A 25506-nucleotide genomic window follows, 5' to 3' on the forward strand; every position below is an offset into this window, starting at 1 on the left:
TAAGCCAAAGTAGGAGCATTTAATTCCAGCCATACAATTGTTTTGTACACTAATACACCCAAATGAGTAGTTCAACTGCCAGAATTTTAGGTCACAAGATCTAACATTTGTGTCGTTGGTGGAAGGCTTGATTCTGCAATGCACCACATTGGCACGTGTGCTTGCGTGTGGACGAGGAAGAAGTTTACACGCGTGGGCTTTGCGAAACCCGTACACATGAAACGCAGGATGGAAAATGCATGTAAATCATTTTTGTACACATGCGCCGTTCAAGTGTATGTGAACTTACTAGTTTCTACGTTACAGGCTGCTTCCGCATGGTTGTGTGTGTACCCACGAGGTATACGACGTCTGTTGGTCTACGTAAAGCAAAAATACAACAACCCCATTATTTACATTACTGAGAATGGTAAGATGCGAATTTCTCTCTTATTATGAACATGTTACTTGTACAAGTTGCTGATCCAAACGGTTCATGTAGTTCATCCCATTGTCGATGGGCCACATGGGAAAGATATCATGGATCGAAGATAATAGCTATTTAAACAAGGGTGTCGAAATGAGGACCATTTAAAATATTGGATCAGTGGGATTTTGATCACATGGGGCATCCACATCGATAGGGACATGCTAGATGAACGGGTTGGATCACTGTCTAAAGCAAGAATGCGAGAGCAGTGAGGGTAATCCATGCGATACGAACCCTACATGGTAAAAATGAATACAATTACAAGAACCCTTGGAACATGTATAGCCAGGCCAAAACGGTTGGGTCAAGATGGGCTGGCAACAGTTGGGCCTGGTTTGGTGTTGACCCTCGAGGTCCATGGGTTTGACCTACTCTTGAATTTTCGGCTCATTAACTCGTTGTGGTGAACCTGATCTTGCATCTACCTAAAGCCCATAGAGAAAGGTTCTGGCCAGCCCAACCTGAGACCCAATTCCTTACGTATGGCCTTTTCTGGGTGCTGTACCTGGGGCCTTAGCTAATCACATGGACTTTGCATGGTTCAACCCGGCTCAGCCCATTTTCCACCCTACCTATAAGAATGACTCATCCGAGTCAACTCAGATTCGATAGTAACTGGTCTAGTTCAGTACCCCAAGTAGCCAATTCAACTGCAGCTCAGGTGAGTGGCAGCGTCTCAATTCATGATCCTTGTCATCGAGTCTTTTTGCTATGCTTATAAGATACAGTTTTCATTGTAAGCATTGATTGTTTTTGGTATTGTTGAAGGGGTGGACGAGTTCAACAACGAGACATTAACGCTTCAAGAAGCTTTAGAAGACAAAATGAGAATCGACTACTACAATAAACATCTCTCTTTCCTTGAAAGAGCCATCAGGTCTGTTTTCTCTATTTCCTATACAAATGCATTCTTGTGCTAAGTCCCCATGTATGTACATGAAAGCTCATTTACACGCCATGCTGGCACAAGCATGGCGTGTAAGTGGGAGTTCGAATCCACCAATCAGAGGGGTACCATTGAAGATTACGTGGCCCAAGAATCAGGTTGGTCTACTATTCAGGTGGCCCAAACTTGGCTGAAATTTTCTTGCCCTTCAACCTGTTTCCAATATTAGGGCCCACCGTATCGAACCCACGGGCTGAGTGGACCTGATTTTCTTTTGGGTGAAATAAATCTAGCCAGTGGGAACCATGGTTTGGTGATCTGGACTGTTAATTTGAGGCGTGACGATGTATGGACCATGCCCCATCTCATGGAGCTTTCGGGGGGCATGATCCATCCATGGTGTAGTCCACCAGGTCACAGTCTGGATCACTGAGAGAGAGAGAGAGAGAGAGAGAGAGAGAGAGAGAGAGAGAGAGAGAGAGAGAGAGAGAGAGAGAGAGAGAGAGAGAGAGAGAGAGATTGTCTTTGATTGGTGAGTTGATGACAGGATGGACAGTGTGGATGTGAGGGGCTACTTTGCATGGTCGCTGTTGGATAACTTTGAATGGGGAGATGGCTACACCGTACGATTCGGTCTTAATTACGTGGACTACAAAGATGGGTTGAAGAGATACCCAAAGAAGTCTGCAATTTGGTTTCGAAACTTCCTCAAAGGGTAGACATGCATACTTGTATCTTCCACATTGCACCTAGATTATGTGTGCAACTACTGCATTGTAACTTGCCCAACTGTAGGACTTAATGGATCCAGATCCGGATATCCTAATAAAATGAATTGGCATGATTTTTATAACCGTGAAAACCCACTTCTTGGACAGCTCCAATGTCCCATGACCTTTTGCCAGTTCGTCTAATGTCCATTGATCTAAGTCTAGGATTGTTCATTCCATCTGATTGTGGGACAGTTACCTATCTAGAGTGGGTCCCTCAATCTGGGCAGCTTATATTGAATTGGTGGATTGTACATGTACGGTTCGAATGCCTGTGTATTCCCGCTCTCACCCAGACGCTTTGTCTGATTAATTAGGACCGAGGGTTGATCCAAGCCTTAAAATTTAAGCCCGCTTATTAATTAATGTAGCCATGCACCTTCAGGCTGTATACAAGCCCCATTAAAATCGCCCTGCCGTTTTAAGGTTTCAAGGGCACTTTTGTCAACACCAAGCATGATTTAGTACACCTAATAAATAGCCTAGATCTTGCACAAAAGAGGGTGGCTGGGCTTGGGCTTGGGCTTGGGCTTGGGCTTGTCGGTCCTGGGTTGGGTCTTACTAGTTAGGTGGAGAAGGTTGTTGGCCATGGCCCAGCCCTAGTCTCCTACGCCCTGGCCTTAATCGGACTGGAAAGGCCTCGTCCTGCGTATGGGGTCTCTTGCTTGAAGTATGGCGGCTTCTTCAGCTCCAAAATCGTGTAAGTAATACATCCTCCCTAACTGCGGGTAGTTGTGGCAATAGGTCGGGTTTGGGACGGCCCAGATTGAAATCCCCCGGGCCCAGGCAAGGCCGGCATGAGCCTATCATAGTAGCCCAAGCTCCAGCCTGTGAAAATTTTGTCGGGTGTGGGCCTGAATAAAAATCGAGAAGATCCCTTGATCAAGTGGGCCATGCATGCAGAAAAGAAATAGATATTTAGAGAAATAGAAAACAATGATCTACCTTCAAGATGCATGGGTTGCTTATTCAAAGATTGGAATGGCATATTGATAGGATATAACACATTAGTCAGGTCGCGACACAGTCAGGCTAGAATGGCTTGAGCCCAATATTAATCTGGCCATGCGTGCTAGGCCTAAGACTGGCCCACAGTCCCCGCTATTAGGTCCAAGCCTGATCGAAGAGGTTGAGCTCATTAAGCTAAGCAGGCTTCCTAGACCATTCCCACCATTAACTGTGGGGGGTTCTATCGACTATGGACTGGGTCTACCCATGGGCCAACCGACCTGACCCATTTCTAATGCAGAGTTGGGGCAAGCTAAATGGGTAGGAGGTCGGGCTTGGGTTAGAATGTGTCACTTTTTAAGTAAATGGGTTGAAGGCTCAGGTCGAGTTCTCACTGGAATTCTTAGCCCTGGGTTGTGCTCGAGTTCACTCCACCCAACCTGAACCTGAACCATTGCCACCCCTATCCCCGACTTGGCGGGCAAGTAGTAGGCCAGGCAAACCAATGCCCTGGAGAAAGGTTCCTACAGGGCTGAGCTAGGACCTTCATATCCCAGTGACTCTCTGGTCGATGGCTTTATCTAAGTTCAGGACCAACTGACTGAACCAGGCCCAAAAGGTAAATGGGTCGGTCTCAACGAAGCTTGGTCCACTAATAGTGTTGCTCCAATGTGCCACTACAATCCAATGGGCCCATCTTTTACAATTAATCTCATGCACATTATCCTTCTTCGTGAAAGTGTATGAATGTATCTAATGAGGAACCTTTACAGGGCTGATTTCCGAGACTATGCTAATATCTGTTTTAGAGAATTCGGAGACCGGGTGAGGCACTGGATCACCTTAAACGAGCCTTGGAGTGTCAGCTCCGGTGAATACCTGATCGGAATTGTAGCATCCCGGCAGTGTTCTTCAGGAGACACCAGGAATTGCAGCATGGGGAATTCAGGGACTGACCCTTACGTTGTGGCCCATCACCTGTCGTTGGCCCATGTAGCAGCAGTGAAGGTTTACAAGGACAAGTATGAGGTAATTAAGGTCCGTTAAAATGGTCATGCGGATGGGACCCATATGAAGAGGATCCAGGATCCACTTCGCAGTGCAAGATCCGGGCCGTTGATCAATTGGGCATATTGCATGTGCATCTTGGGAATAATTGGGCCAGTCTACTCGTCAGTGGGCCCCACTTGGTTGAAGATGGATAAACGAGCAGAATAGACCTGAGGAGTTTAGCCTAACTTTTGGGCGGGAGCATGTGAGATGCTGTGCGCAATGATAAAGAGTCCAGATCTGACAGGGCGTCATCACACAGTTCCCTTTCTCAATAGTACTGGGTCCTAGATATGAATGGTTGGGATTGAACTATACGGACAGCTATCTCAAAAGGGCAAGATAAGAATGACACTAAATTCTCACTGGATGATCCCCTACTCAGCATCTAGGGGGCGACGATGATGCAGCTGAAAGAGCTATTGACTTCATGTTAGGATGGTGAGTCATGTATCACTTCAGTGGAAAATCTGAGGCATGGAAATGGTGGACCAAATGATGAAGTTTATTTGGAGTAAAAAATAGAACAATCCACTCGTTAAGTGGGCCAACCATTAGCTGTCCATTGATTTTGACAGTGTAGTAAGAATGGTGAATGGGCCATCCTGATTTTCACCTCAGATGATCACTTTGATGGGTCCCACCATTTACACAGCTCAGATGTTATAGATAATTGACGTGAAAGAAAGTTTATTATGTTACAATGTTTATGATACTTCGGAGAAAAATGCAACATTATGAGATGAACTAGTTTTCTTCTATGGTTGGTATATTCAGGTTTTTGCATCCCTTAACGTACGGTGAATATCCACATAGCATGAGATCTAACGTAGGAAATCGGCTCCCAAAATTCACCGAAAAGCTATCTAAGATGGTGAAAGAATACTTCGATTTCATTGGAATGAATTACTAAACAGCGAATTACGCACATCATAATTCTCAATCAAAAAACGTTCCGGCCAGCTACAATGCCGATGCGCATTGTAATCTCACGAGTAAATTCCGATAAATGCTATTGTATCTCAGTTTCTATTCTCCTTTCTTTCTTTACTATTCGTTTGGTTGCACCAAATAATATCATGGAATTACGGACCGATCGAATTAAAGCAGGAAAATATAGTTCATTTTTCATAACATCTCACCTGAAAAATGTTACGGACCAAGCGAACGACATCTGTTTCCCATTTTCGTAGGGTTAGTTCTAAGGTTATTACTACTAATGTATGCAAAAGAACAAAAACTAATGTTAGTAATAAAAAAAAAGCGTATACGTTAAATTAAGTAAAATAAATGCTAGAGAAGTGTACACACACACACACACACACACACACACACACACACACACACACTTACAGCTTTACTCTCGAAAATAATATCTATTTTGTTGTACCTCCAACCCTTCTACCCTCGATATTGAATGAAGCGTGGAATTTGATAAGGAACATACGAAACAACACAATCTCTCTATTGCCCATATTTGTTATAATGAAATTGTACCAGATTAAAAATTTGTAATTGACTATAGACTGTAATCATGTAGAAAATAAGAAGTGTTCTAACTTGTAGAGGACGGACGCAACCATATACAGTGTAGTGAGGGGCACTTGATGTAACAACGCCAGCTTCGACTCCTTGCGACATTGTATAGTATGCCAAACTACTCCAATGATAGCTATAGAAGTCATCTAGCGAGTCGACCAGGTAAATATAATTCATGTTGCACATGATTTTTGCTTCGTTTCACTTAACAAAGCACTGTACAACCATAAGTAGGGCAATCTTCACGACATCCTCGTGCCTATTAGTGTCAACTAATATTTCAAATACATTCATTAAGTGCTTCTTTAAAACTGGATATTCTTTAAAGTATTTGTCTCTTTATGTACTCGTAGTGCAACGATTTTTCAATACTGTAAGCTCTCCAGTCTTAAGGCTTGTAATAAGGGTGAAGTCCATTTCCATGAACTGCAATCGTCTCCCCCTAATTTCAAATACTAGATCACCTTTATATCTTAGAAAAAGAAGGTGAAATAAAGCTCCTATAAATCTAAATGATGTAATATGCAATAAAAATGAAAATGGAGATTGACTAAATAAATTTAGCCAATAATCATGCTTCTCCACTCCACCCTTCACCTTATCAAATCACCATTTCAATGTACACCTAGAGGGTGGGTTTGAGATTACAGCAGAAGATTCGTCACCTGTAAACATGAATTAGAAAACATATTAAACATAAAGTTCACAAGATACCTAGTGAATCATAGTGTGCAAAAGCAGACATAATTGAAAACAATGTAGAACTTCATGAATTTGAACAAGCTTCATATGAAATTGAGATAGAAATTGAACGAGGAAAAAATCAGAAATTGAGCAAGACAAACTATCAAAATGAGCGAGGCAAACTATCAAAATGAGCGAGGCAAACTAGAAAAATGAGCGAGGTAACCAATAAATTGAGAAGGGCAAACAGGAAATTGAGCGGGGCAAACTTGAAATTGAGCTGGGCAAATAGGAAATTGAGTAGGGCAAATAGAAAATTGAGCGGGGCAAACTTGAAATTGAGTAGGGCAAATTGGAAATTGAGCGGGACAAACTTGAAATTCAGCGGGGCAAACATGAAATTTAGTGGGGCAAACTAAAATTTGAGTGGGGCAAACATGAAATTCAGTGGGGGAAACTGGAAATTGAGCGGGGCAAAGTAGAATCCTCCGATGAGCGGGAGAAAAAGTGTTCAAGTTTCGAATTCTATTGCCTAACGGCGCCATCGCAGACTTAATGTTATATGGGCCTTGGGAGAACATGTTCGTCGGTGAATTTATTGGTATTGTGAGAGTAGAGTTTGAGAGATTTGCAAAAAGAACACTTGGAATTAAGTGGAAGATAATGTGGGATGGAAACATTTATCTTGAATATCAATGAGCGAGGCAAACTATCAAAATGAGCGAGGCAAACTAGAAAATGAGTAAGATGACCTACAAATTGAGCAGGGCAACCTAGAAATTAAGCGAGGCAAATTAGAAAAATGAGCAAGGTAACCTAGAAATTGAGTGGGGCAAACAAGAAATTGAGTAGGGCAAACTGGAAATTGAGTGGGGCAAACTTGAAATTGAGAGGGGCAAACTAGAAATTGAGCGAGGCAAACTGGAAATTGATCAAGGCAAATTGAAAATTCAGCGGGAAAAATTGGAAATTAAGCAGGGCAAACTTGAAATTGAGCAAGGAAGACTGAAATTAGAGTAAGGCGGCCTAGAATTTGAGTGGGGCAAACTAAAAATTGAGTGGGAAAACTGAAAATTGAGCGGGGAAACCTAGAAAATGAGCGGGGCAAACTGAAAATTGAGCAGGGCAAACCAAACATTGAGCGAGGCAAACTGAAATTTGAGCGAGGCAACCTAGAAATTGAGGAAGAGAAACATAAAATTCAAGGACGCTAACTTGAAATTCAACAATGCTAACATGGAATTTAGCGAGGGTAACATGAATTTTACTGAACTTTAAATGAAATTGAACTAGCCTAATACATAATCGAACGAGCTTCACATGAAATTCAACGAGTACTTCGGTGAAGTTGACCGAGCAATTAGTGAAAATGACAAGGCGGTTCATAGATTTTCCGTAACATCACATGAATTTGTGGATGTTCTCGGTCATATCTTTATCATTTCTCTGTCAAATTCATGAATTATTTAAGGAATTTAACCAATCATGAACCGAGAATATTGGTGAGAACTCGAGCATATTATCGAGAAGTAGGTCAAATAGACCAAGAACTCTTGAAATTTGAAATCGGTTTGATCGGTACGCTTTTATCGTACTAAGTTAACTAATTTAGGCCCACCTTGAATGTATGTGGACTATCCACAACATTCATCCATTTTTCCATCTATATTAAGGGTTTGAGCCCAAAATCATAACATATCCAAATATTAGGTGGATCATACAAAAGGAAATAGTGATTCAATCGTAGAAAGCTTGCTATGCCCCACAATGATGTTTTATTTGTAATCCATCATATTTATCAGATGATGTATACATAGATGAACCAGAAGCCTAGATGCAAGCTTCATCCAACAGGCAATATATTAAAATATACCTGTGGTGTGTGCTTTCTTCAGTGGACTGACCATTTTCAGAAGATGAGAAAATGCTGATGTATGGAGAGGATGCAATCCAATGGGAGAATGGTGCGATCCAATGGAGGGATTTTCGTGCTGGAGAAAACAGTTTTTTGTCTCTTTCTTAGTGGAAATGGAGCGGGGAAAGAGATTGAAAGCAACGACAGTGAAGAGCAGGGGTATTTTCGTCCTCAAATGCTCTAACTGTACGTGTAAAGTCTAAGTTGGGAAGGTAAGGTTTGGATCCTTCATCAAAGACGCCGGATAAAAGGTGGGGTCTACCGTGGTAATTTTCTCTAAAAAAAAAAAAACCAAAAAAACTTTGAGAAAATGACCACTGTAGACAAAACCTTTTACCCAGCGGTTTTTATGAAGGAACACAAACTTTAGTTACCAAGTTAGACTAGCACATGCGGACAGCGACTTTGAGGACGAAACTACCCCTCCTTTCATGGAAACGGACTGGGTACTCCCCCTGCCACCAGCCAATGGCGGATGTTCGGTGGTCTGTGGGACCCACAATGATGTATGCTATTCATCCATGCCGTCCATATGTTTTTCCATATCATTTTATGATATGCGACCAAAAATGAGGTATATCCAAATCTCAAGTGTACCACATTACAGGAAACAGTGTTGCATGAGCATCGACCATTAAAAACTTTTTGGGCGCCCACTGTGATGTTTGTGAGAAATCCTCCCTGTCTAAGTTCATTCATAGGTCACAAAGACCTGGATGAAGAAGAAAAACAAATTTCGTAATGATCCAAAACTTCTATAACCCCTAAAATGGTTGCAATGGTAGGAGTTCAATTCCCCATTGCCTTTTACAGCGTGTTCTACTTGATAGTTAGATCTATCTTATTTTTCGTCTCAAGCTTGAATATAAGCTCGCCAAATAGATGGACGGTTTGGATATAACACAGACCTCATGAAGGGACCCACAGAAGGCGGTGGGGATTACAACAGGAAAAGGAAAAAAGAAAAAAAAAACGATGGCTACGGTTTTTATAGCTACGGATTATAACCGTAGCTATAACCGAAGCCCGGCGATCAACCACAACTCCCGCGATTCCACCGCAAGTCGTTGTGTGGATTTGGCGGTTCCAACTTCGATCTATGGCTACGGATTATAACCGTAGCTATAGCCATATACCTATAATATTTGTTTGTGGTTTTTTTTTTTTTTTATTTACATGGAGAATTTCATTCTACCTACATTTTTCTCTAACACATATTTATATAAATATGTATATATAAGCATATAAAAATTTTTTTATCTCTTTTTTTTCATTTTTTTCTTTATTCATATAACAAGAATATCTTCTAAACCAAAATTAGTTACTTGACGTACCATATATGATTTTAGGGCTAAAAATTGGGCAGGCTCAACCCAACCAACCTATGACCGACCTGACATTGGTTTGGGCTTGGGTAGGGTGTATCAAGTTTAGTCTTGGGGTTAAGCCATACAAACACCAACCCGATAAAACTTGAGTTGGGCTCGGGTTGAGGTCTCGGGTTGCCTGACCCAACACGAACCCGATTAATATATAAGTTCCTTATAAATTAGTTATAATTGAGTGCAGATCATTTGTGTTGATGGCAAAAGAAATTCCAATGCCTCCCCTCAAGCTAACAAGATATGCCAGATTTCCCTCTCCCAAATCAATTGCTTGATACAAAATGCGAATTGTAATGGAGTAGTTGTCCTATATTTTAGCTTATTTGTTTAGAAAAAATGCACGAAAATGATCGTGAAGTGAAGGGAATTGACCGTGAAATGAAACGAAATCACCGGTATTGAACGTGAAATGCAGGGAAATGACCATGAAGTGAAGGGAATTGACCGTGAAATGCATGGAAATGACCGTGAATCAACACGGAATCGTCGGGATTGACTGTGAAATGCATGGAAAAATGACCGTGAAGTGGAGCGAGTTGACCATGAAATGCTTTTATTGGTCCACATCATTTTCGGTGACTCATCTCACATGTAGACTCTTACATGTCAATATCACATCTCGGGACAATATATACATTAACTTCCTATTCCAGAGTGAAATGAGAAACGGAATCGCCAGGATTGATTATGAAATGCATAGAAATGACCTTGAAAATCTTTGAACTGGGGGGTTATTTTAAAAATCCAAACATGATGGGAACTTGAAAATCTTGAAATTTTGGATAAGAAACAAAAAATCAGAACATGATAGGACCCACGACAAGAACACATCATTATGGGCTATTGTATTAAGCTCATAATGAGCGGGCCAAACTGGAAATTGAGCGGGCAAACATGGAAATAAGCGGGACAAACTAGAATTTCAGCAGGCCAAATTGGAAATTGAGCGGGACAAACCGGAAATTGAGTGGGCTAAACTAGACATGGAGCGGGATAAACTGAAAATTGAGCGAGCCAAATTGGAAATTGAGTGGACAAACATGGAAATGAGCGGGACAAAGGAAATTAAGCAGAACAAACTAGAAATTGAGAGGGCCAAACTGAAAATTGAGCGGGAAACATGGAAATGAGCTGGACAAAGGAAATTGAGCGAAACAAACTGGAAATTGAGAGGGCCAAACTGAAAATTGAGTGGGTAAACATGGAAATGAGCGGGACAAACTAGAATTTCAGTGGGCCAAATTGGAAATTGAGCGGGACAAACTGGAAATTGAGCGGGCCAAACTAAAAATTGAGCGGGACAAACTAGAAATTTAGCGGGATAAACTTGAAATTGAGCGGGCCAAACTGGAAATTGAGCGGGCAAATTTGAAAATGAGCAGGACAAACTAGAATTTCAGTGGGCCAAATTGGAAATTGAGCGGGCCAAACTGAAAATTGAGTGGGATAAACTGGAAATTAAGCGGGCCAAACTAGAATTTCTGCGGGCCAAATTGGAAATTGAGCGGAACAAATTGGAAACTGGAGTGGGCCAAACTGAAAATTGAGCGGGCAAATATGAAAATGAGTGGGACAAACTAGAATTTCAAAGGGCCAAATTGGAAATTGAGCTGACCAACTGGAAATTGAGCGAGCCAAACTGAAAATTGAGTGGGCCAAACTGGAAATTGAGCGGGACAAATTGGAAATTGAACGGGCCAAACTGGAAATTGAGCGGGCAAACATGGAAATGAGCAGGACAAACTAGAATTTCAGCGGGCCAAATTGAAAATTGAGCGGGACAAACTGAAAATTGAGTTTGGCCCACTCAATTACTAGTTTGGCCCGCTCAATTTTCAGTTTGGCCCGCTCAATTTCCAGTTTGTCTCGCTTAATTTTCAGTTTGGCTGGCTTAATTTCTAGTTTGTCCTGCTCAATTTTCAGTTTGGCCTGCTCAATTTTCAGTTTGTCCCGCTCAATTTTCAGTAAATTCCCTTCACTTCATGGTCATTTCCATGCATTTCACGGTCAATTCACTTAACTTCACGGTCATTTCCACACATTTCACGGTCATTTCTAGCGATTCTGCTTAGATTCACGGTCATTTCGATGCACTTCACGGTCATTTCTAGGGGTGCACATGGGTCGGTTTGGTCCAGTTCTAGGGTGAAACCGGAACCAAACCGTTCCTGACGGTTCCATAGTTTTTGGAACCGAAACCGGACCGTTAGCACCATAGAACCGAACCGGAACTGGATTGTGAAAAATGATTTGGTTCTGGATCAGTTCCGCCGTTCTGGTTATCAAATGGTTAGTCAAAAGCTAGCATCCCTTTGGCTCTCACCTTGGCTGGTTTTCTCTTCTCCATTGTCATCAGAAGCAAAGCCCAATCACCTCAACAACATCAAATGAACGGTCTCGATGAAGAAGAAGTCGAAAAAGATCACTGCCTTCTACAAACTCAAGGTTCGAATTCTTTGAAAATCTCACAGACTCAATGTCAAGATGAAGCCAGGGAGGAGGAAATCAGGCAAGTCGTTGGCAAAGACGGATTTGACGTGGAGGAAGAGATCGATGGCCTTAAGAACCAGGTCAGTGCTTTTCAAGAGAGGGAAGGAGAGCTCGAGGCACGTTTCCTTCATTATTGTAGCTTGCAGGAGTATGGTTCCGCTCTTAAAGAGCTCCAAAACGCTTTGGAATTGGAGATGACCCACATCGAATTCTTGGGTATGAAGGTCGAGGCCATGGGAGCGGAAAACCAGAGGCTCCAGGCTGTGGTGCTTGTTAAATTTAGCGACGTTATCTATCATGGAATATCCATTCAGCAATGCTTATATGAGATTTCTTAGCGAATTTTCATTTTTAACTCCTAGTGCGGGTTTTAAGTTTAGGGAGTGCTTAAATTTGATCTAATATACAATGTAATGGGTAAGGAACTGCTTACAATGCCTAAACTCATTTCACCTACTGTCTACTAAGTGTCTTCACAATGTCATTTCAACTAAGGAAAATTGTGTGAAAATTCAAACTAGAAATTGAGTGGGCCTAACTGGAAATTGAGCATGACAAACTTGAAATTGAGTGGGCCTAACTAGAAATTGAGCGGGACAAACTGGAAATTGAGCGGGCCAAACTGGAAATTAAGCGGGACAAACTGGAAATTGTGAAATCGAGCGTGACTAACTGAAAATTGAGCATCATTCAAAGCATTCCTTAGAAGATCTATAAAGTATTCTTTTGGGACACCTCCATAGTTTAGTAGTGAAATTAAAGTCTTATTTAGGTACGTTTTCCTTGGCTGGTTGCTAAAAAAGGGGAAATACAAAATGACGTGCGTGGGGTCTGTATTCTCAACCGGACAAAGGGGAAATACAAAATGAAGAAAATGGAGGGTTTTACTGGAAGGTGGACAGTCACAGAGGGGGGAGAAGTAATCAAAGAATCAGATTCGGTTGGCTAGGATGAAGGAGTAGGGAGAAGAAAGAAGAAAAATTCAGTGGGACAAACTGAAAATTGAGCAGGACAAACTAGAAATTGAGTGGGCCAAATTGGAAATTGAGCGAGCCAAATTGAACAGGTTAAACTGAATATTGAGCGGGCCAATCTGGAAATTGAGCGGGACAAACTCGAAATTGAGCGGGCCAACTGGAAATCCAAATCTCAAATAATCTATGTTATAAGAGACAGTGGAGATGGAAATAGATGCATTGTGATGCTTGAGTTCGATTACACTTGCCAACAAAGTAAGATTTTCTTATTTATTGCCATGTGATTGGGCTACATTATTACATCAATCAGGTTCGGGTTCGGGATCAGGTTTAGGTTAGGGAGTTGAGATTAGGATTAGGTGTAGGTTTAGGTTTAGGGATTTGAGAATACATTTAGGTTTTAGATTTAGGTTTAGGTTTTAGGTTATAGGTTTAGGGAATTGAGAATAGGTTTAGGTTTAAGAAATCGGGTTCGGGTTTAGGCTTGGGTTTTCAAGTTTAGGTTTAGGTTAAGGAGTTAAGATTAGGATTAGGTGTAGGTTTAGGTTTAGGGATATGAGAATACATTTAGGTTTTAGGTTTAGGTTTAGGAAATCGGGTTCAGATTTGGGATCAGGTTTAGGTTTGGGTTTTCAAGTTTAGGTTTAGGTTTAGGTTAGGGAGTTGAGATTAGGATTAGGTGTAGGTTTAGGTTTAGGGATTTGAGAATACATTTAGATTTTAGGTTTAGGTTTAGGTTATAGGTTATAGGTTTAGGTTTAGGTTTTAGGTTTAGGTTAAGGTTAGGTTATACGTTATAAGTTTAGGTTATAGGTTATAGGTTAAGGTTTAGGTTATAGGATTTGGTTTAGGTTAAGGTTATAGGTTTAGGTTTATGTTAAGGTTATGGGTTTTGGGATTTGAGAATAGGTTTAGGTTTAGGTTTAGGTTTAGGTTATAAGTGTAGGCTATATGTTTAGGTTTAGGTTAGGTTATAGGTTACGGTTTAGGGAATTGAGAATAGGTTAAGGTTTAGGCTTAGGTTTAGGAAATCGGGTTCGGGTTCGGGTTCAAGTTCGGGTTAAGGTTTAGGAAATCGGGTTCGAGTTTGGGTTCGGGTTTAGGTTTGGGTTTTCAAGTTTAGGTTTAAGTTAAGGAGTTAAGATTAGGATTAGGTGTAGGTTTAGGTTTAGGGATTTGAGAATACATTTAGGTTTTAGGTTTAGGTTTAGGTTATAGGTTTAGGGATTTGAGAATACATTTAGTTCCAGTAAATTCCCTTCACTTCACTATCATTTCCATGCATTTCACAGTCAATTCACTTGACACTTGTAGAAACAAGTTGCAACAGGCAGCAATGACAGTTTAGGACTGGACAGAGGGATTGGAACAAAGCACATTGCAAAAAAGAGACTTCACCTCAAATTTACATTTTAAAACTCAAGGGATATATTTACCTGTAAAGTATTTCTGCAGAGGTACCTTTCAGACATAACAACTTTGGCAAGATGTGATGGTTGATATATGTGGCATACAAGTAACTCAAATTAATCTGTCAGCACCGACTTAGATGATCAATCTCAAAGAAAGACTTTTCTGTGCAAGAATGCAGGAAGGAAACAACCTGCTGATCCTGTATTGTGTTGTTTTGTTCCATATAAACAATGACAATATGGTTTGAGGCCGCTTCATATTGCTAACTGTTCAGAGGCATAGCAAGGGTGTCTCTTGAAAATTCCCTTTTGATCATTTGAGTTATGGTTGAGCTGATATAGTATTGTAGATAGTTACAAAATGATGCAGCATTTTCAGAACAAAGCCTAGGAAATGTTCTTCAATAATCATAGTTACTCATGGTTTTAGACCTCCCATTCTAAAAAATAAAAAGAATATTTTGAGTTGAGTATTCTGAGGATCCTCCAAGTTGTTGAGTAAAGTTATCTTAAAGGAAGATCAAGCAACTTGTTTAATGTTGCATTTTTTAATTTTGTTTTATTAAAAGCCTTACTACAAATTAGTCAGTTTGTTTTATCTACACTCTGTAGTCAAATGTCTTCGACATCAAGACTTTTAGATTTTCTATTATGCCTAATGAGCATGTGTTGCATTGCATGCTAGAGACCTTAATTGTTTGCAAATTTCCCTTTTTTGGATAATTTGCCATAGTTAGACTCATGTAATAATGGTGTGGGGCTGATCATGTTTGTATGAGGGCTTGATCGTGTTTGCATGTGAGTTGGCAATAATGTATCGGTGGGTTCTGTGCTATTTTGTGCTACCAACTACTAAGCATGGCATATCTTGTGTGTGGGTGTTTTGTGGTTGGCCGTTTGTTTGGCAACTGCTGTTCCATGATCCTACTTTGCTTGCTTGCCCTCACCCTTTCGACAATCTGCCATTTAAAGGCCAATCCCAAATCACTATGAGAAGGAATAAGATAATGATGATGCCGATGGCAGCGGTAACGATCAAGAATAACAAAGCACGGATAAAGACTGGGTTAGAAAGTCCCAATGAACCAAAACTAGGAGATTTTCCATCCAACCTACCTTTTATTTTATTTTATTTTATCTATGCATACACTTGTGCCACTATATTCATGAAAGTCTGGGAAAACCATAGAAGAGTCTAAAATCATGTTTTAATTCCCCATGTTTTTCACTCCCCGCCTAGAAGTTGGGGCAAGATTTATGACCAAAAGGAATTCATGGGAAATGTAAAAACCAACCAAGAACTGATTTATTTTTTATTTTGCCCAGAAACTAAGGAATTACTAAGCTAAGAAATGTAAAACTCAGCAACCAAAAATTATCCTCACATAATGAATGTATTTTATTCAAGCCCACCATTCATCTTTTCAACTCATTTTCAAGCTTGAATCCGAAAATGAGGCAGATCCAAATCTAAGGTGGGCCACACCATAGTAAATTACGTGATCTAAGGTGGACGCCTGACTCTCCTCTTTTATGTTGTAATACTTGGTGGCCTTATCCTGTGTCGATTTTCTTTTGGACTGTTGGAAGCTGGCATTCTGAATCAGGTCAAGATGATCTCTTACTTTTTTCATACACCTTCTAATATTTGGTCATCTATGACATTGATGCAACAGCTCATTGGAAGGATGATAATCATCTACAGGAAATTAAGGATAGCATTCGTTCCTTGTAAGTACTGAAAGTATTGAACGATGACAGACTATGGTAAGTTTTCGTAGATGCAACATGCTAGTGTCTTTATGTGTGCACATGCATGTATAAGTGCTTTTGTGGCGTGCATATGTAGCACTTATACGAAATTCATGTTTATCTTGGGCCCGTTTGGTTAGCCTTAAAGTTGTATTCAGATAGAACTTTTTGAATGCATTTGTCTAGCTATGCTTGTTCGAAGTTTCTTGTATGGATAAGCAAATCTTCAGTTTTTAAAGACGCTGGAGAACGAGATGGAGGAGAGCAGGAGTGGCACCATTAAGACAAGTGATGTATACTATGACGTTCTTCCCGCCTTTGTACACTACTTGTACACTAACACCATTTTGTTGTTAGTGAGTCCATACATATTTATGTTGAAAGCACTAAAAAAATGAGAGTACCAATCTTCACCTCAAGAGTATGTAAAAAACGGGGACATAAAACATGCATATGAAAAAGATTTTGGTCAGTTGGGGTTCTCCCCAAGTTGATGAAAGAAAGAAAATTGATGGATTCTTGCTTCTTCCAAGCTGCATTTGCAGTTCTACAGACAGTTCTTGGCCTTAGCTCCATGATCTGATGAACATTTGCTTTGCATGGAGTCTGCAATACTTATCCATTTATGTCGTCAAAGCTGTACCTTTTTCTTTTAAGTTGTTTCTTTATTTCTTAGCATATACTTTGAAGAACAAAAATCCTTCATATCAGTTTGGCCCACTCAATTTCTAGTTTGGCCCGCTCAATTTCCAGTTTGGCTCGCTCATTTCCTAGTTTGGCCTGCTCAATTTCCAATTTGTCCCACTCAATTTTCAGTTTGGCCAGCTCATTTTCCTGTTTGGCCTGCTCAATTTCCAGTTTGTCCCGCTCAATTTTCAGTTTGGCCCGCTCATTTTCCAGTTTGTCCCGCTTAATTTTCAGTTTGGCCCGCTCAATTTCCAGTTTGGCCCGCTCAATTTTCGGTCAATTCGCTTCACTTCACAGTCATTTTCATGCATTTCATGGTCATTCCCGGCGATTCTGTGTTGATTCATGATCATTTCCATTCATTTCATGGTCAATTCCCTTCACTTCATGGTCATTTCCACGCATTTCACGGTCAATTCGCTCCACTTCACAGTCATTTCCATGCATTTCACGGTCAATTCACTCCACTTCACAGTCATTTCCATGCATTTCACGGTCAATCCCGGCGATTCCGCGTTGATTCACGGTCATTTCCATGCATTTCACGGTTAATCCCGGCGATTCCGTGTTGATTCACGGTCATTTCCATGCACTTCACGGTAATTTCCCTTCACTTCACGGTCATTTCCATGCACTTCACGGTCATTTCCCTTCACTTCACGGTCATTTCCATGCATTTCACGGTCAATTCCAATGATTCCGTTTCATTTCACGGTCAATTCCCTTCACTTCACCATCATTTCCATGCATTTTTTTCTAAACAAACAAACTAGAGTATAGGACTACTCCATTACAAGTCGTATTTTGTATCAAGCAATTTATTTGGGAGAGGGAAATCCAGCATATCTTGTTAGCTTGAGGGGAGGCATTGGAATTTCCTTTGCCTTCAACATAGACGATCTGCACTCAATTATAATTAATTTATAAGAAACTTATATATTAATCGGGTTCGTGTTGGGTCAGGCAACCCAAGACCTCAATCCGAGCTCAACCCAAGTTTTATCAGGTTAGTGTTTGTATGGCCTAACCCCAAGACCAAACTCGATACATCCTGCCCAAGCCCAAACCAATGTTGGGTCGGCCACAGGTTGGTCGGGTTGAGCCCGCCTAACTTCTAGCCCTAAAATCATATATGGTACGTCAAGTAACTAATTTTGGTTTAGAAGATATTCTTGTTATATGAATAAAGAAAGAAATGAAAAAAAGAGATAAAAAAAAATTTTATATGCTTATATATACATATTTATATAAATATGCATTAGAGAAAAATGTAGGTAGAATAAAATTCTCCATGTAAAAAAAAAAAAAAAAAACAGAGAACGAAATAAAGGATACGGATACGGTTATAGCTATGGTTATAATCCGTAGCCATAGATCGGGGGTGGAATCGCGGGATCCACGATTGATCGCCGATTGGGACAGCGACTTGCGGTGGAATCGCGGGAGCTGCAATTGATCGCGGAGCTACGTCTATAGCTACGGTTGTAATCCGTAGCTATAGAAAACTGTAGCTACAGGTTCCCAGTTTTTTTTTTTTTTTGCTATTGTAATCCCTACTGCCTTTTGTGGGTCACATCATGAGGTCTGTGTTATATCCAAACCGTCCATATATTTGGCGACCTCATATTAAGGCTTGGGACAAAAAATAAGATAGATCTAACTATCAAGTAGACCGCACTGTAAAAGGCATTGGGGAATTGAACGTCTACCATTGAAACCCTTTTAGGGGTTATTGAAGACTTGGATCATTATGAAATTTGTTTTTCTTCTTCAACCAGGTCTTTGTGACCCTATGAATGAACTTAAATGGGGAGGATTTCTCACAGACATCACAGTGGGCCCCCAAAAAGTTTTTAATGGTCGACACTCATTCAACACTTTTTCCTGTAATGTGGTACACTTGAGATTTGGATATACCTTATTTTTGGTCTCATATCATAAAATGATGTGGAAAAATATATGGACGCCATGAATGAAAAGAATACATCATGGTGGGGCCCACAGACCACAGACCACCCACCATTGGCTAGTGGCAGGGGGAGTACCCAATCCATTTCCATGAAAGAAGGGGTATTTTCATCTTGAAATTCGTAATCCGCACGTGGAGGTCTAAGTTGCAAAACAAAGTTTGTCTTCTTTCATAAAACACAGCTGGATAAAAGGTGGGGTCCATAGTCCTAAATTTCTCAAACCCAAATTAGTTACTTGACGTATCATATATGATTTTATGGTTGAAGGTTGGGCGGGTTCAACCTGACCAAAATGTGATCGACCCGACATTAGGTTGGGCTTGGACAGGATGTTATGGGAGTTGGTCTTGCAGTTGGGCCATACAAACACCAACCCGATAAAACTTGGGTTGGGCTCGGGTTGAGGTCTCGGGTTGCATGGAAAATGGATTCGGTGGGGTGGCAAAGAAAACAGAACAACATTATGAGGGACATGTTTTCATGATTTTTCAGTTATTTGCATCTGGAGAACTTGTAGCATGGAGGAATTTCGAAAAGTAGAAATTAAGCGGGCCAAAGTGGAAATTGAGCGGGACAAATTGAATCTGCAGTAGGCCTGAATTAAGATCGCACATTTCCATCGAAATTGAGCGGGCCAAACTAGAATTTCAGCAGGCCAAACTGGAAATTGAGCAGGACAAACTAGAAATTGAGCGGGCCAAACTGGAAATTGAGCAGGCCTAACTGGAAATTGAGCGGGCCAAACTGGAAATTAGGAAATTGTGTGGGACAAACTGGAAACTGAGCATCATTCAAAGCATTCCTCAGAAGATCCATAAAGTATTCTTTTGGGACACCTCCATAGTTTAGTAGTGAAATTAAAGTCTTATTTAGGTACGTTTTCCTTAGCTAGTTGCTAAAAAAGGAAGACAAGTAATTTGGATCAACTCTTCACATCACATTTGTAGATAACCCATAACCGTTACATACAAGCACTAAAAGTAAACAAGGTATTCTACTATTATTCACACAACCAATTCAAAGATGGAGAACCCCAACTTCTCACCTTAATAAAATTTCAAATACTCCCAACAAGGATGGAATTTATTCATAGAAGGATTGAAATTCTTCCTACAACATATGATGTATAATCCTAAGAAAAGGGCGGAAACAACACTGGTAAATGACCTGAGGAGTCTTATTAGGACATAGGAGATCGTCAATGTATATAACATAATCCTCCATGGGTGATGCTACAACCAATTCACTACATAATTAACAAAGAAGTGGTCACGGATTTATCGATGAACCAATAGAGTTGGTTCATAATGGAGTATCCCAATATTATTCTGATTTTTCATCCAAAAGGATTTGAATCAGAAAAGGTTGGATGTTTGGTCCCTCCAAGACATCCAGCACCAAATTGAGAGACCATTCAGAACTGGTTTCTCAGCAATCAGGTGATATTCTTGGCATTCTAGACGCATGCAGCCTCAAGAGGATAAGCTAGGATATTCGTTTGAGGAACATTTTCATAAAAATTGAGTAATCTGGTAGATATACCCTGGGTTGTTGGAAACTTATATTAGGCGCATCCCCTATAACTGATGAAGAATCTTGGATATACCCTAGCCCTATAAATGTGGGATCCACCTTAGGTGGTCTAAATAGTTCACATTTTAGCTTCATTGTGCATAAAACATCCCCATAATGTTCTATGTCTTCTACTACAAGTTTTATGGGTTTATATCGAAGAGCCATTGTTTTATGTTATGTTTGCAGCTTTTCAGCTTTTCATTGTTTTATGTTCAATTGCCAGCAGTTACGCCATCCAGGCATTGCAATGCCTGGTAATTGAAATATCCAATGCATCTAGATGCCCCCAATTCAAATGATCCTGAAGTAATCACACATAGTTTTGTTTCTTAAAATTCTAAAGACTTACCTTTATAATTGGTAAAATTGGAGAAGCTATATTGGTGGGTATTTTGTCAAAGCACAGTTCTAACGTACCTAAAAAAATGCTATGACCAGTCTAATATTTGCCATGTTTTAGGACTTGCACATTTGTGTAAGGACAATGAATTTTCAATCTTTTAGAGTTTATTAACTACTCCTAAGAGCAGTTGAAGTTGGCAAAGCTAGCCCTTCTATCCTTGTTCAGGTCTGTTTATGGCTCTAGAGGTGGATGGCCCGCTCATTTTTCAGTTTGTCCCACTCAATTTCCAATTTGGCCCACTCAATTTCCAGTTTGTCCTGCTCAATTTTCAGTTTGTCCCGCTCATTTCCATGTTTTCCCGCTCAATTTTCAGTTTGGCCCGCTGAAATTCTAGTTTTTCCTGCTCATTTTCATGTTTGCCTGCTCAATTTTCAGTTTGGCCCGCTGAAATTCTAGTTCGTCCCACTCATTTTCATGTTTGCCCGCTCAATTTCCAATTTGTCCCGTTGAAATTCTAGTTTGTCCCACTCATTTCCATGTTTGCCCGCTCAATTTCCTGTTTGTCCCGCTCAATTTCCAATTTATCTTGCTCAATTTCCAGTTTGGCCCGCTCAATTTCCAGTTTATCTCGCTCATTTTCCAGTTTAGCCCACTCAATTTCTAGTTTGTCCCGCTCAATTTTCAGTTTGGCCTGCTCAATTTCCAGTTTATCCCGCTCAATTTCCAATTTGGCCCGCTCAAATTTTCAGTTCGACCCACTCAAATTCTAGTTTATCTCGCTCATTTTTCGGTTTGGCCCGCTCAATTTTCAGTTTATGTTTATCAATAGCCCTTCACCTTGAGTCAAAAATTGAAATACAAAAAGATTTCACATACACCAAAGTTGGTTTTTGCCTTATTTTAAAAACTTGTTTCTCCTTGTTTCAATTATTAGAGGAACAAAAAACGATTTCAAATGTTTGGAGTGTAAATGCTATTTGCGGGGTCGACCGGGTTTCCTCCCTCATTTCCTAGGTTGTCTCGTTTAATTTGTACGTTGCCTCGCTCAATTTCTAGCTTCCCTCGCTCACGATCAATTCGCTTCACTTCACGGTCATTTCCATGCATTTCACGGTCAATCCCGGTGATTCCGTTTTGATTACAGTCATTTCCGTGCATTTCACGGTCAATTCCCTTCACTTCACGGTCATTTCCATGCATTTCACGGGCAATCCCGGCGATTCCGTTTCATTTCACGGTCATTTCCTTTCACTTCACGTTCATTTCCATGCATTTCACGGTCAATCCCAGTGATTCCATTTCATTTCATGGTCATTTCCATGCATTTCACGGTCAATTCCCTTCACTTCACGGTCATTTCCATGCATTTCATGGGCAATCCCGGCGATTCCGTTTCATTTCACGGTCATTTCCATGCATTTCACGGTCATTTCCTTTCACTTCACGGTCATTTCCATGCATTTCACCGTCAATCCTGGCGATTCCATTTCATTTCACGGTCATTTCCATGCATTTCTCGGTCATTTCATGGTCACTTCCATACATTTCACGGTCATTTTCCATGCATTTCACGGTCATTTCCATGCATTTCCTGGCAATTCCCGAGACCTGAACCCAAGCCTAGCTCAAGTTTTATCGAGTTGCTGTTTGTATGGCCCAACCCCAAGACCAAACCCGATACATCCTAACCAAGCCCAACCCAATGTCGGGTCGGTCACAGGTTGGTCAGGTTAAGCCTGCCCAACTTTCAACCCTAAAATTATATATGGTATGTCAAGTAACTAATTTTGGTTTAAAAAATATTTTTTTTATATGAATAAAGAAAGAAATGAAAAAAAAAAAAGAAATTTTTTTTATATGCTTATATTTACATATTTATATAAATATGTGTTAGAAAAAAATGTAGGTGGAATAAAATTCTCCATGTGAAAAAAAAAAAAAAAAGAAAGTGCATAGGATACGGTTTTAGCTACGGTTATAATCCGTAGCCATAGATCATGGGGTGGAATCACGGATTCCGCGATAAATCGCCGATAGGGACAGCGACTTGCGGTGGAGATCCATGATTGATCGGCGAGCTACGGTTATGGCTACGGATTATAACCGTAGCTATATCCGTATCCCTGTCCAGACGCCATTACCATTCTGCTTGAACGTCTACCGTTGAAACCCTTTTAGGGCCACACAAGTTTTGGATCATTATGAAATTTGTTTTACCTCTTCATCCAGGTCTTTGTGACCTTATGAATAGATTGGATGGAAAATAAATGTTATGGTGGGCCCTACAAAAGTTTCAACGATGAAAATCAATTTTCCGCTGATCTGCGTGGTGTGGCCCAGTTGATCTTTGGATATGATTTTATTTTTGTTGATAATGCTCCGAAATGATCTCGAAATATGGATGAACGTTGTGGATATAATAAATACATAGCTGTGGGCCATGTAACTTTGATCTCTTTTAAGCCGTTCGTAGAACTCTCAGTTGGAGGAGCGTCAGCGCTCGTCTTCGCAGTGAAAAGGAGGGGTAGTTTCGTCTTCAAAGTCGCTGTCCGCACGTGCTAGTCTAAGTTAGTCACTTAAGTTTGTATTCCTTCCTAAAAACCGCTGGGTAAAAGGTTTTGTCTACAGTGGTCATTTTCTCAAAAACTTTTGCGGTATATGCGCTTAGCATATAATGTTATGTGGAAGCCCCACCATGGTGTGTGCATGACATTCAACGCATCCATCATGTGCAACCATTGATGTTCTTTGAGTCCTATCCCAGGTTTAGGTGAACTACATCTAAAGTCATGATTAGATCTTCTAAATCAAGTAGTGTGGTCCAGTTGTCTTTTAAAATGGGCTGATTTCTAAGGGTCTCCATTCATCCTGATGGACCACATCTTATGAATGGATTGGATGGTATATCCAATATAAGATAGATTCTATACACAAACTGCAAGGTTTTAATGGTGCTCTTCTATCCCAACTCTTCCCAGTGGTGTGACCCATCTGTGCTTTGATCGTCTTCGATTTTTGGGATGCAGTGTCAAAATGAAGAGTCACACCTTATGGACGGAGTGGATGTGAACTATATATCAGGGTGGCCACGCAAACAGCATCACGGCCCAGGCAAATAAATGCTATTTTCATATTTTCTACATTACTTCCATTTTCAGAAAATGATGGAAATTTCCCTGAACCATAGAATGACCAAAATACCCCTTTGGTGAGGGCATGTCCTGCCGGCCACCCTGGTGTCTGGAAAAAAAATATACACTCCGAGGGATGCGGATCCGGTGCTCACCCATGTCGTTTGTGCACACATGTCATATATTTGTGAGATCTGAACCACTCATTTGCATTTTCAAAAATCTAATGGGGCTTGAAAAAAGTATCAAAATTGTTTGGATTATCCTAGCCTTTTAATTAGTTCCATGCGTTAGAAGACAAAAATCAACTACAGATCTTATTGGTTGACCTAAGATCCATTTTATTAGATGGTTAAGATAGTACAGTGAATGTAATTTTTGGTACTTGCCTAATTAGAATCGGGTCCCTCCATATAGTGGTTCAGATCAGTGGATGCATTTTCCAAATGTACGTTATATAATCGGGAGGCAAGCAATCACGTGACACATGATCACGCTAAATGGATGTGATTAGATTCCACTATGATACACCCATATCACACTAAATGGATGTGATTAGATTCCATTAATACCATTTGGGCCTTCTGATATAGGTTTTAAATCATGTGGGCATTTACATCATCGGCCTACTGAATGATTGGTTAAATTGCACACACGTTTGCCATGTGCCATTGCATGTAAATGGGGTTTCTTGCGTTAGTGCAACGAAGGAGACCATGTTTCTTTTTTAGCATAATCAATATATATTAACTTAAAACCGAAGACCCTAATGGGGTCCATCTATATGATTTTTTTTTTTTAATTTTTTTTTACCGTAGAGGGAGTTATTACTATTTTCATGGGATCTATGATACACGATTAGTATAAGTGATTCATAGTAACTTTGGGTCTACTTTTGATTAATTGAATATTGTCTAAATGATGTGATTTTAAATTTATTTTAAATTTTATTAAATTGCCTTTTAAATGAGTACAATATCATCTAAATTGAACATATAACGAAGATGCTATAACCATTTTCACGGGACTGATGATTCACAGTGAATACCATCGATCCACAGTGAGTATTGACGATTGACAGTAATTTTGGGCACACTTTTAAGTAATCAAATGATGTATAAATGAGACAATTTCAAAATAATTTGAAATTTTATCAAATTACTTTTCTGACGAGTATAAGATTATTAAAATCAGACATATAATAAGGGAGATATGACTATTTTCGTTCTATAGTAAGTTTTGATTTTGGACCCAATTTTAGATAGTTAAGTGGTATTCAAATGAGGTAATTTGAAAGTCATATGAAAATTCATCAAATTACTTTTCCAACGAGTATAAATCATCCAAATTAAACATGTAAAAAGGGAGTTATGACTGTTTTCGTGAGACCGGTGATCCATAATGAGTACCAACGATTCACAATGAGTATCGACAATCCATAATAACTTTGAGCCACTTTTGGGCAACATTTATTATATTAATGTATTATAACATTAGTTTATTTTAAAATTCATCAATTACAA

At 40.1% G+C, this 25506-nt stretch overlaps 1 protein-coding gene across 2 annotated transcripts in view; it reads left to right on the forward strand.

Moving 5' to 3' along the window:
- LOC131222434 (beta-glucosidase 12-like) overlaps positions 1-25506 on the forward strand; it is a 52384-nt gene that overhangs the window by 9293 nt on the left and 17585 nt on the right. The window contains exons 11-13 of one of the 2 annotated variants that reach the window (XM_058217504.1): positions 307-409; positions 1238-1346; positions 1903-2192. In XM_058217504.1, the coding sequence (XP_058073487.1) occupies positions 307-409; positions 1238-1346; positions 1903-2074 (384 nt within the window). In that variant the 3' untranslated portion in view covers positions 2075-2192. Of the gene's footprint in view, positions 1-306; positions 410-1237; positions 1347-1902; positions 2193-25506 lie in introns of those variants that run through there. The other variant, XM_058217505.1, reaches the window with a different exon arrangement.

This window comes from Magnolia sinica, chromosome 13 (assembly GCF_029962835.1).
Source record: "Magnolia sinica isolate HGM2019 chromosome 13, MsV1, whole genome shotgun sequence".
Classification (NCBI taxonomy): domain Eukaryota; kingdom Viridiplantae; phylum Streptophyta; class Magnoliopsida; order Magnoliales; family Magnoliaceae; genus Magnolia; species Magnolia sinica.